At 54.2% G+C, this 12,146-nt stretch overlaps 1 protein-coding gene across 1 annotated transcript in view; it reads right to left on the bottom strand.

Moving 5' to 3' along the window:
• Window positions 1-5,024: 5,024 nt before the first annotated feature.
• Window positions 5,025-12,146, bottom strand: part of SMAD7 (SMAD family member 7) — a 30,014-nt gene continuing 22,892 nt past the window's right edge. Inside the window, exon 4 of the mRNA XM_044243022.1 lies at window positions 5,025-7,097. Within this exon, the coding sequence (XP_044098957.1) occupies window positions 6,559-7,097 (539 nt within the window). The 3' untranslated portion in view covers window positions 5,025-6,558. The remainder of the gene's footprint in view (window positions 7,098-12,146) is intronic.

Below are 12,146 nucleotides of genomic sequence, written 5' to 3'. Positions count from 1 at the left end.
CCCCGAGTGACCCCTCCTTCCCGCCAGGATGTGGCAGGCTGAGCAGTAGAAGAGGAATCCCAAAGGGACGTCCTCGGATGGAGCAGACGAGTGTCGTGCTTTGGGAAGGCTAGCCCCGGGATAGACTTAAGGAGAGCTGCCCGGCATGGCTCTGCCATCCCCAGGCTGGGTGACCCCGTTAAGCCACTGACGTCCCACGTTCTCAGTTTCTTCTTCTAACGTGGGGTTGGTCAGAGCCTCCCTCCAGCACCATTAGCAGAACGTGTGCGAAGGTGACATCATTATCTCCGAATTAGCCATATTTTCGTTCAGGTTCAATGCAGCCCTAAGAGACATATTCTCTTTCTACCTCCAAGGCCTCTGTGTCCTGCCTGCAAATCCAAGGCCCAGACTCCATCTCCTACTCTTCTACCACACTGGGCCGGGGATAGGCACCAACGTGGCCCGTCCCCACCCCCCCACTGCAGCCCTCACCTAACCTTCCTCCCCAGCCCCCTACCCCCTCCAGCCAGTAAATCGTCCCTGAATTAATCAAAGTTCTTGCACTGGTCTGAACTCACCAGGGACCTCCTCCAGTGGCCACTTTGTGTTCAGCACATTAATCGCAGCTGGGAGTGGGGAGAGACCCCATTTTTAGAAAATCGTTACTTTCAGAAAGAGAAGGGGGAGCTCTTCCGGTTGGGGAAAACTGCTGAGCTGGTAGCTCGGGGCTCCTGCCAAAGCTCCAGGAAACCCGAGGCCAGTCTAGCTACTTGTGGCTCAGTGGGCACAGCTTGGGGGCACCCCCTCCCCAGGGCCAAGGCACCCCAGCCCCCCACCTGACTCCAGCTAGCATGTACCTCCTGCTCTGGGCCTGGGCTCAGCAGTTTGCTGGCGTGCGGAGCAGGAAGGGATCATCCTGGAACTGACCACCACCCCCACAGTGGATTGGCTTCCTTGTGTGGCCAGCTTGGGCTACACCATATAGAGGTCACAGTCAGCCCCTGCCTGCAGGTCCGGAACAAAAAGAAGTCTGGGGATCCCTGATCAATGCTGCTGCCTTGACTCGCGCATCTAGCAGATTAAATGATATGAAATTGCCGTCTTTGCAGGTCACGATGATCAGATCGCAGCTGTCCCATGTGGCTCAACCTAATTACCATATGGCCAGCCCTTCACATGTATCTTCTCGCTGATCCCCCCTCGTGGCCCCCCGAGGCCATTTTGTTTCAGAAATTGAGGTTCAGAGAGGTTAAGTGGCTTGCCTGAGGAAGTACTCAGACCTGGTCTATCCGACTGCAACACCTCAGGGCCAAGTCACATCCTACTTGGGGTCAGACCCCCCATCCCACCTGCCCTCACGCTCCCTCATTCAGGAGCCGGGCTTGGGCTGTTTTCTGCCAACAAGCTCCCTGACAGAAAGCCCCTCGGCAGGCGGAGCGTGGGACCTGAGTGACCCGCGGGGGAGGCTGCGCGTGCTGGGCTCAAGGGTGATCAGATCAGTTTGGTCCTTCCAAACCAGAACTTGTTTCACAAAAAAACATGCCCAACGTAGTCACCCCATGACCCAGGCCTGCCCCTAGAGATCAGATAGCAGAGAAATGGTGAAGTCTGACACTACCACTTACCGGTGGGGGAGGCGGGGGCGGGGGCGGGGGTTGGGCGACTCTTTGAACCTCAGTTCCTTCATCTGTAGAATGGGGCCAGTAAAGGCAATTTTTTTTAGGGCAGTTGGAAGGATTATATGGGGTCATTCTAATGTGCTTGGAATGCTTGGGATACTGCCTAGCACATAGTCAGGACAGGATCAGTGCTGATTGTTATTCTTACTATTCCTAGCCCAAGCTAAGTGCAGAGTTTTGCCTGCCCCTGCCTCATTCATACGGCAAGCCTGGTCTAGCATTGTGCCACAAGCTGTTAGGATAGCGGGTCCTAAGTGGGGCCCCAACCAAGGCTTCCGAGTGCCAAGAGCTCATGGGTTCAGTAGAGGAAAAAGGATTCTACACTGGGGATGGCTCTTTAGGGCAGGCATTTTTAAAAGGCAGAAGGCTTTCTGGAGAAGGTATGGCCCGAGTTACATCCTGAAGGTGCAGGAAAAGACGACCAGTGAAGAAGCTGGCAAGCACGTGCTTGTAGCCAGGAGCAAGGTGTGTTTGAGTCTCCTGGGGCCAAGGGACCGGCGGGGGGAGGTTAAAAGGTGAGGTCTGCAGGGGCTGATGCTGAAAGGCCAGCCAGTGGGATGAGAGGAAGGCAGGCCACAGAGGCGCCCCAAGGCCCTGCACTGAATCATGCGAGTGGAGCCTGAAAGAGAATGTGGGTGACAGATTTTGCATTTTTTAAAAAAATATTTTTATTTATTTGTCAGAGAGAAAGAGAGCATAAGCAGGGGAAGTGGCAGGCAGAGAGAGAAGCAGTCTCCCCGCTGAGCAGGGAGCCTGATGTGGAACTCGATAATGGGACCCCAGGATCACGACCTGAGCTGGTGGTAGCTGCTTACCCAACTGAGCCACCCAGGCGTCCTAGACATTTGCATTTTCTAATTACAGATCAAATAAGGCAGGAAGGGCAGGATTTGGTTATTTCACATGGCAGCCAGGGCCAGGGAGATGAGAGAACCCAGGTTTCTGGTTGTGGCTGAGGTAGCCACGGGTGAGGGGAGATACGGCCACCAGAGGAATGGGGCTGCCCAGGGAGAGGGCAGAACCCTCCAAGACACCCCAAAATGTGAGGCGTGAGCTGAAAGACAAAGGAGAAGAATCAGGCAGCAGGAAAGCTTTCTTCCAATGTGGGGGGCACCTTCACTGCCCTCCATTAATCCAAACCCCAGCTGCTCTGGAAGCTGGTCTCCTCTGGGAGGCCCAGGTGGTCCAGGGTACTGACCTCACTCCCCTGTTGGGGGGGCGTGCTGTCCTCCAGCATCCCCCGAGGGAAGGTGCCCCCCCACAGCAGTCCTGGTACTCCTGGCACATGGAAGACGTTCAGGGGAGGACTGGGTGGAGGGGATGACCACAGTGGCCAGCAAACCCCCAGGCTCCCCCTAAGCATTACAGCCAGCCATGCCTCCAGGGCCCATGTGCCCCCACCCCAACTCCAGCCTCACAGGGCTGCAAGTTGAGTCCAGATAACGCAAGAAGGCAGCTTTCTGCCTCCAGCATCAGAGGCCCTGCTGTTCAGGCAGGTGGCATAGTGGTGGCCCAGCTTCTTCTGATCTTGAGTTTCAAGGCTGTCACCACCAGGATTCCATCAAATAGACGTCTCCACAGGGACGAAGGACAAAGATCTCTCAAACCTGGAGTGAGATCCTGAGCTCTCCAAGGGCAATCTTCCTAAGTGACCTTTGGCAAGTCTTTTAACTTCTCAACACCGACATTTTTGCAGAGGGGTCCTAGTGGGGATTAAGTAATTCTCTTAAATGCTTAGCTTAGCATCATGCCTGGCACCTGGTTACGCATCCAGTAAGTGGCAATTATTATTATTATTAAAGTGCTTCCTGCAGGCCGATGCAAGTCAAGAGTAAACGAAAATGGCTTTGCCTGCTCCCTAAAGTAACACCTCCCACCCCCACCCCTCCTCCAACCACTACCACCCCAGAGTTAATTAAAACCCTCCTTGGGTGTTTTCCAGACAATGGGATTTTACACTTATTCTGGGTTGCAGAACTAGAATGGAAGCAGTTTCACTTCAACCAATAAAAAGCAAAAAGCTGCTTTGATAGGTAGTAAGCTCCCCATCACCTCCTGTGTAACAAGCCGGTCCGGACCATTTGGCAGACATGCTCAAGCATAAATGAGAATACATTAATATTTCTCACTACACAACTGTATAGTAATTCTATTGAATGACAGCAGTGCCTGTAGGCCGTAGGGCTTTGTGTCATTATTTGGCAAAATAAAATATTGATAATCCTACTTTGGCCCTCCAAAAAGGTTTTTTGAAATTGTACCAGTTTGCAGTTTGCAGTATCCTATATATATATATATATATCTATATATATATATATATTTAAAGATTTTGAGAGACCGAGAGAGCACAAGCAGGAGGAGGAACAGAAAGAGCAGCAGACTCCCTGATGAGCAGAGCCCAATGCAGGGCTCCGTCCCAGGACCCTGAGATCATGACCTTAGCCACAGGCAGATGCTTAACCAACTGAGCCACCCCGGCACCCATGATATCCAACATCTTAACCCCCACTCCAAAGAGACCTCCCCATCCCCTCAATCTTAGGTTCAAGATCTAGACGCCTACACAACCCTGTCTGGTGCCCAGATTGGACCGACGGCTTGTGTCAGAGGCCTTGAATCCAAAATTTGGCTTAGATCCAACAGCAGAAACCCCAGGGGCAGGGGCAGGGGCAGGGGCAGGGGCAAAGGCAGGCCCAGGGAGGTGATTCAGCAGCAAGTGCCACTGGAACTGTGGCGAGCCGGGAGACAGGGAACGGTCACAGAAGAGCTCTGGCGGACAAGGGAGAGATCGCAGAAGAGGACCTGACCAGGTTCCCTGCAGCCAACTCCCTGAGTGCCCGGTACAGAGCTTGGGAGAGACCTAGGAGGTGGCACGATCCCTCTGCCCACCATCAACACTCAACCTCCATCAACCTTCCCTCTAGGTCCTTAGCCCTCAGGGAAGCAGTCTTGAAATCCAGGGTGACAGTGACCTTCCTCTGGGAAAGGTGCAGTGGGGCTTAGGGTTTGACGTCAAGAACCAGAAACCGGAGGGATCCAGGTTCCTTCCCATCCCATCCCCCAGCGCAACCTCCTCCCCCCGACCCCTTTGTAACTCAGGGATCCCTGAGGTTGACGAATTCAGGACACCGGCCAGTAACGGCCTAGAGTCACTGGGTACTTACAAAAAGAGGGGTCTTTGCAGCTACGGAATAGATGGTGGCCGAGCAGGCTGTCCTGAACGTCCCTTGTGTGGCCCACCTCCTCTTCCTCCCCCACCAAGCACTGGGCCAAGAGGACCCCACTGTCCTGGATTCCAATGACATCCCCTCCTACTTCCCTCCCACTAGAAGAAAAAGGAGCTGGAGGACATGGAATCAAGTATACGTTTTAAAAATTGTTTAATGGAACATAAACTCCTTTAGAAAAACATTCAGCCAGGTGATAACACCCATAGAAAAAAACACCAATCTCGTGTTTATCTTTTTTTAATTTGGCATTTGTTATTTGCATTTATATTAAAGCAAAGTGCATCTTTTCTTTATTTTTCTTGTTTATACACATTGCACAATACATAAATAATGATGCTTATAAAACGTCTTTATATTTACAAGTAATAATATATTTATATATAACATAAAATACATTTTTTCTTTAATAAATCTCAGGGTTTTTTTTTTTTTTCAAGGAGTCCTTTCTCTCTCAAAGCACTACAATGCTAAATTTCCAATGAGAATGCTTCTCTTGTTCATTTAAACCTTTGTAGTTAGAAAAATAGCTTATGTTAAAGTCTAAACATGCTCATTGAGCTAAGAGCAGTGTCAACGTTATCATACGAGTGTATGAGTTGTAGAAGAAATGAAAGAAGAGTTAGGTGTCAGCCCAGGGCGGTACCTTGGGTTATGATGGACCGAATCCTTCTTGGTGGGGAAGGGGGCCTGCCGAGAAGTCTCCCTCCCAGGGCTGCTCCCCTCGCTGGTCTAACAGCAGAGCTCAACACACAGGCGGCAGAGGGGAGGAAAGTGCTGAGCTGGTTTTCTGAGTTGGGGTTGGTGGGGTGGGGCGGGTGGGGGGGACATGTCCTGATGTGACCAGGGCAAGGGAGAGGCTGAGGGGCTTGGGAGGGGCCCTGGGAGGGCAATACTGCATGGGTAGCCCTCAGGAAGCCCATCTCAGAGATATCCAGGAACAGATGACCAAAAAAGACACAAGGACAGCAGGGTGGGCTGGAGGGGGAAGAAGACAAGCATGAAACAACTGGTTCTAGTTCAGCCTCTTTGCAGGGTTGCTTCTAAGAAGCCTGCAGACAGGCCCGTGTCCTAGAAGGGGAGAAGCAGGGGTGGGGGTTGGGGGGAGGCTTTTCCAGGGATGGGGGACAGAGCCTGGCTCCTGGCAGCTGTTGGAACCCCAGCTGCCAGTTTGCCCAGGCACTGCCGCTGCCCCACTGAGCAGGTCCACAAGGCAGGAGACACAGAGCTGGGAGCACAGACCGCCCCGCAAGGACACCTGTACGAACCAGACGCACACGCACTCGCCCACGCGTCCGCCCTGAGAAGGGAATCGAGGACCCCCCCGTGAGGGCCTGCTCCTCATTCTTACACTACGTCTGGTGGTATGGATTCTTGCCTCCCTCCTTCCTCCTGGGCTGTCCTGCCGGCCATACCCTGCCACCCCCTTCCCCCCACAAAAAAAAAACCCTGACCGTTTTTTTTCATAAGCTATTTCTCGAAGTTAACGAAACAAACAGAACATGAACGAGAACGACAAGAAGCGGGGTGGGGGTGGGGAGGAGGAGGAGGACGACGACACGCGACGGACCAGAGTCTGCATGAAAAGCCAGCACTCGGGAGGAAGGATTAGCAGCAACGTCGTTTGGCCTGGGCCCGCGCGGCGCCCGCTGCGTCCCCGGCCCGCGCGGCTACCGGCTGTTGAAGATGACCTCCAGCCAGCACGGGCAGCTGCTGATGAACTGGCGGGTGTAGCACTGGCCCCAGCCCTTCACAAAGCTGATCTGCACGGTGAAGCCGGTCCACGGCTGCTGCATGAACTCGTGGTCGTTGGGCCGCCGCAGGCTGTACGCCTTCTCGTAGTCGAAAGCCTTGATGGAGAAACCGGGGAACACCTTGTGTACCAGCAGCGTCCTGGAGTCCGGGTTGTCCAGTGTGGCTGACTTGATGAAGATGGGGTAACTGCTGCGGTTGTACACCCACACGCCGTCCACCTCCCGCGTGAGCTGGATGCCGCAGCCGATCTTGCTCCGCACCTTCTGCACCAGCTGACTCTTGTTGTCCGAATTAAGCTGTCCGAGGCAAAAGCCATTCCCCTGAGGTAGATCATAGAAGATATCCAGGGAGGGCTCCTGGACACAGTAGAGCCTCCCCACTCGCGTCTTCTCCTCCCAGTATGCCACCACGCACCAGTGTGACCGATCCCCAGGCTCCAGAAGAAGTTGGGAATCTGCAAAACAAGATGGTGGACATGGTTGGTGGTGATGGGGGCTGACGGTTCCCTCTTCCTCCACGACAGCCAAGACCACCTCAGCTCTCGTCAGGAATGGTGGTGGGTGCTGGGTATGTATGCGGCCAGCTCTGGAGTCCTCGTATGGGGGCGAGGGATGGAGAACCTGCCTTTCAACACGGGGCTCCCTGGGGCACCTTGTCCCTCTCCCTACACCCCATCCCACCCCCCATAATCAGGTCAGGGACCCAGGACACCAGCGTGTTTGCCTGTGGGGACAAAGGAAGCCCTTTCCCTGCAGAGCTCAGAAGCCAGGGAACCCTCAGGAACTCCACTGGTCCCAGTTTGGGGGCAAGAAAAGGCCTTCCAGATGGCCTAGAGTTACAGCCCTTTAAATTCGATGGGACCCGAAAAGCTGACGGCTCTAAGAGCCCCTGGTCCTCCTCAGGAGAAAACCAGAACCCAGAAGGCCTATTGTTCGGGCCTCACAGATGACACAGCCAGACCCAGAACCCAAGTCTCCAGACTCCAGGGTCCCCCCACTAGGCGGTGTCGATCAGCACCTTGGTCATAAAAGAGCACCAGGTGATAAAAAGTGCACGTGGTTTGAGGCACAAACATCTATCTGCTTCACAGAAAGAGCGGCGCTCTCAGTGTGTCTGTCAGCAGCAGCGCTGTACACAAAGGGCGAATTCAGTCAAAATGCCAAATCACAACACACGGCTTGGTGTTAACCCAGACTACCTTGACGAAGCTTCCTCCAGCCCAGACAGAAGATTATGTGTCTGGGATGGGCTGACCTTCCCTCCAGTGCCCTTCCTCTGCCTGTTGTACCCCCCTCTCCACCCCCCCCCCCGCAGAAGCATGGAGAGACACCTTGCCCTGCCGCCCTGCCCCCCTGCCCCCCTCCAGGTTCCCCGCCCCAGCTTCCCTAGACTTGGTTCTTCCCACAGGCAGCCAGGAGACCGGGGTGATTCTGGTAAGGTGACTTTCCCAAACAGACACCCAGAGCTCTTTAGGGGGGGGCGGGGGATCCTGTGGAGGGAAAGGGAGGCCCCAGCGGCTGGCATTCCAACTCCTCCTTAAGCTGGAGCCAACGGGGCAGGCCTCAGACTGGGAACCATAAATCTCCCCAGCCAGGCCAGGCTGCAGGAACGCTGTGGTCTGCGGCGGCAGGGCGGGGACCGGAAGTCTTGTATTTGTTAACAAAAATGGGGAAAGGCAGAGGCCTCCTGCTTTCCCCTGCAGCCCCGCTTCTCACTCACTGGGGGTTCAGGGCCTGAAGGTGGGGGCTGGCTGTGGGATGGCCAAGGCCGATAGAGCAAGGTAGCTGGGGGTGGACGAGGGCTCAGGGACCTGTGTCCTGCTGTCCCAGCAGGCTGTGTAAAACCCAGGGCAGCTCTGCACACAATTGCTTCCAACCTTTACAGGCATGTTAGGACCTGGGAACCCGTCAGCTCCATTAACTTTTTTTTTTTTTTTTTTTTTAAAGCAGTAGCCAGTCTCGCATGGAGGTGTTCTGTGCGGAAGTCTGTACACGTGCACTGTGACCCACAGAGGCAGCCACACACAGCCTCATCCTGAGTGGCCACTGTCTCCTACAGACACCTTCCCCCGCCCAAACTGGCCTTCCCGAATGCCTACCCAGCCAGCCAGCCAGCCAGCCAAAATGGGGACGCTGAGGACTCCCTGCTCTCAGTACCCCTTTCCAAAAATCAACCCCAGAAAACTGGCCTGTCACCCCCAACCTGTGGTTCTATGAAGCCTCAGTGTGAGAGAGGCTGTAAGTCCGTGAGTGCGAGCGAGCATGTGAGCGTTTGCGTGCGTACACTCTGGAACATATGGAAAAACAAGAGAGGGACAAGGGCTCCAAGCAGAGGTGACTCATCAGGCATTAACTTGTTTCTGCAGAGTATCCATCAACTGCTAATAAACTCCCGAGTGCTGGCAATCTTCTTTGAACTTTCTTGTCGAGGGAGCTGGGCTTGGGGGCCTGCACCAAAGACCCGTGAGATCTGTGTAAGAATTCTCTGGCATGCAAGTTTGCTGGGGAGGAAGGCACGACCGCCCTGCTGTTTTAGGGAGGAGGCTGTTCTGAAATGTAAGAAACTCTCGCTTATGCTTATTATCCCCACTCGGGGCAACAAACCTGGTCTGGAAAGAAGATGGGGAGATGGGCGGGGGTTGGGGGGAGTCGTGGGAGGGAGGTTCAGAGACCCTGGGTGGAGCCTCAAGATACTTTGTTTTCATGGAGCTCGGCCCTCCTGAAACCTGGCACCAGCTAGCTGCGAAGAGGAGGAGGGGTAGGAGGTGCAGGGTAGGGTTGGGTGGGGTGGGGGCCTGGATCAAGTTGCCTGTGCCAGGCCCACCAGAAAGGGGTGCCCCCCCACCCCGCCGGCTGCCCAGCAGCCTCTGGGGGCAGGGGGTAGGGGAGGGGAGGGAGGGGGAGAGGGGGAGGGGGAAGAGTTCTGGCACATTTCTCTTTCATCTGTGTAGCCCCCCAGTCCACCCAGCAATTTGCCACCAGACATCCCTGGAAAAAAACTTTTTTCTGTTGAGGTTAATAGCCAAGCCCCGATCACCAGCAGTGATAGGTGTCCCTGTGCATGTACAAAACCCTGGGAAGCCCACTAGGTGCCCTAAGCCGCCCTAGGACCCTCGCCAGCTCCTTCCCAGCCCTGCCCCTCCAAGCTTGCCCCACAGCTACCCCCAGCCTCCCAGCGGCCAGCTACCTCCTCTCCTCACTGCTCCTGGGCTATCTCCGAACACAGAAACCCATGCAAGACACATCCCACCACAGCAAAGACTTTCCACAGCAAGACCATCCCACCAGCAAAGGCCTCTTTAACACATCACACTTCTGGGGGCCTGGGACAACATCCTACACTGCCAACTCAGAGATGTGCCCCAAATTCCCCACCATTTGGGCTCATTTCTGGGAAACACTCAGCATCATCTTCAGAGAAGCACAGTTCAGTTCCCTGAACTGGGCCACAGCCCACAACCATCTCCCCACAAAGGTCAAAAGGTTTAGCTCCTAGAGGGGCTCCCCGGGCCTCAGGGGGAGAAGCAGGGAGGCTCTCACACAGAAAAGTGCCCCTCATTCCAAGAACTAAGGAAGAACTTCAGAAGCCTGCCTTTGACTTTTCCTCATGGATGCTGATACTTATCCTCCAAAGGCAAGACTCGCAGGCCCTTGTTAACTTCCCTCAGCTTTACAACCTTTTCCGGTATTTTCAGCAACTTCTCTGCCTCCTCCCAAAAACTATACAGGGGCTTGTTTTAAAACTGTATTTGTGCATTTTAAAGCATCCAAAAGAAAAGCTGTGTTGTAAAAAGCCAACTAATCAGATGCCTGCTCACAATTTTTTCTTTTTATTACAGTTTAGGGAATTTCTGGAGCAACCCCAGAAAAATGCTGAATCCGCCTAAAATTCCTTTAAGGTTGTTCTCCCCCTCCCCTTCCTCATTTCCCTTAAAGCATAAAAACCTACCCTCTAAAAGGAAGGGGGGGCTGTTGAGAAAGGAAAGGATTTTGCTTGTGTTTGCACTTGCATTAGGGAAGACCACTTAACAAGAAGCTCCCTGCCTCTTTACAAAGAGTTATTTAATTACCCTGGCTCATGAATGAACAGTCCTGACCCTTCTAGAAGACCACAGACTCCTGAATGACTCGCATGCCCAGGGTTCTCAAAGGCAGTGGGTGACCAGACCCCAGAATTTTCCATTTTTGTCTGAAGGTGGGAAATGGAGAGAGAGAGGACAGACCAAGCTCAGTGCCTCAATGGTACCATTTCTGGTCTCTTGCTTATGAAGCTGACCGTGAGGGCCAGAGAGGCAGGACTGTTCCAAAACACCCCATGGTGCTCCGAGGACAGGGCACGGACAGGAGGCCATTGGTGCCCGGCTACGCCACACAGAGGAGTGCTGCTGGGGAAAGAGGGGTCCCCAAGATTCTGGCCTTTCCAGACAGGAACACAGCAGGGAACCAGGCCAGCCTAGACTGAGCCACAGCAGTGGGGCCCACTGTTACCCATGCCCAACTGCTGGGGCACAGGGGACAGGAGTAAGAGGTGGGTAGGAGAGGTCTAACCCACTCTCCTCCCTGCAAGGCTCCTATAAAGAGGATGTCTCGAGGTGCATGGATGGCTCAGTTGGTGAAGCATCTGCCTTGGACTCAGCTCATGAGATCCCAGGGTTCTGGGATCGAGTCCTACATCAGGCTCTGCGGGTAGTCTGTCTGTCTCTGTCTCTCCTTCTCCCCGTCGTGCTCTCTCAAATAAAATCTTTAAAAAAAATAAATAGAGACGTCTCTGCCAAAAATCCCACAGTGGGTCAAGGCCTGTGTGCCCCCTCCCCAGCAGCCCAGCAGAGGGAGACGGGGCAGAAAACAGCTGCTTTCACGCAGATGGCTAAGGGCAAGCAAAGGGCACACAGGGAGACACACAAGTTAAACCCAGCAACCCTGGTACGCAAACACAGCCACGCCTCGCCTGCCACAGGTCCAGGGTCCTCCCTCCGCGGGACTCAGGCGCCACCCTAGGTTGCCTCATCCCGTCCTTCCCCCACCTCAGACATCTCAAAGGTTAACAGCACCAGTCAGCCCTGTTCCCCACCCTGGTCAGGAAACAGGCTGTCCCAAGAGCAACCAGCCCACTTTGGGGACAAGGACTGAGATAAGAGGGACCATCTATCCCATCTACTCTCAACCCAAACACTTGCAATGAACAAGGAACCCTGCTGGGTCTACTGTCCAAGCCCCAAAGACTGAAACCTAAGGCAGCCGTGGAGAAAACCCACTGGGTCTGAGCTCCACTCAGGTTCTGGAGGGAACTCGCATCTGCCATGTTTACGACCTCGTCCAGAACACCCAAGTTCTGCCAGGGCTCCCTTTGATTCCTACAGACAACCCTGGGGTTTGGAATGTGTTACCCACAGGGGCTGAAACAAACTCCAAACACTTCCCAGTTAACCCTGAAAACGCTCAGACTCAGCCCATCACCGCTAACCCCAAGTTCCTCCACCAAAGAGATCAGGGAATGGATTCTG

Source organism: Neovison vison, chromosome 3 (assembly GCF_020171115.1).
Source record: "Neovison vison isolate M4711 chromosome 3, ASM_NN_V1, whole genome shotgun sequence".
Taxonomy (NCBI): domain Eukaryota; kingdom Metazoa; phylum Chordata; class Mammalia; order Carnivora; family Mustelidae; genus Neogale; species Neogale vison.
Note: the sequence above shows the minus strand (reverse complement) of the source record. Positions and strands in the feature narration are given on the sequence as shown.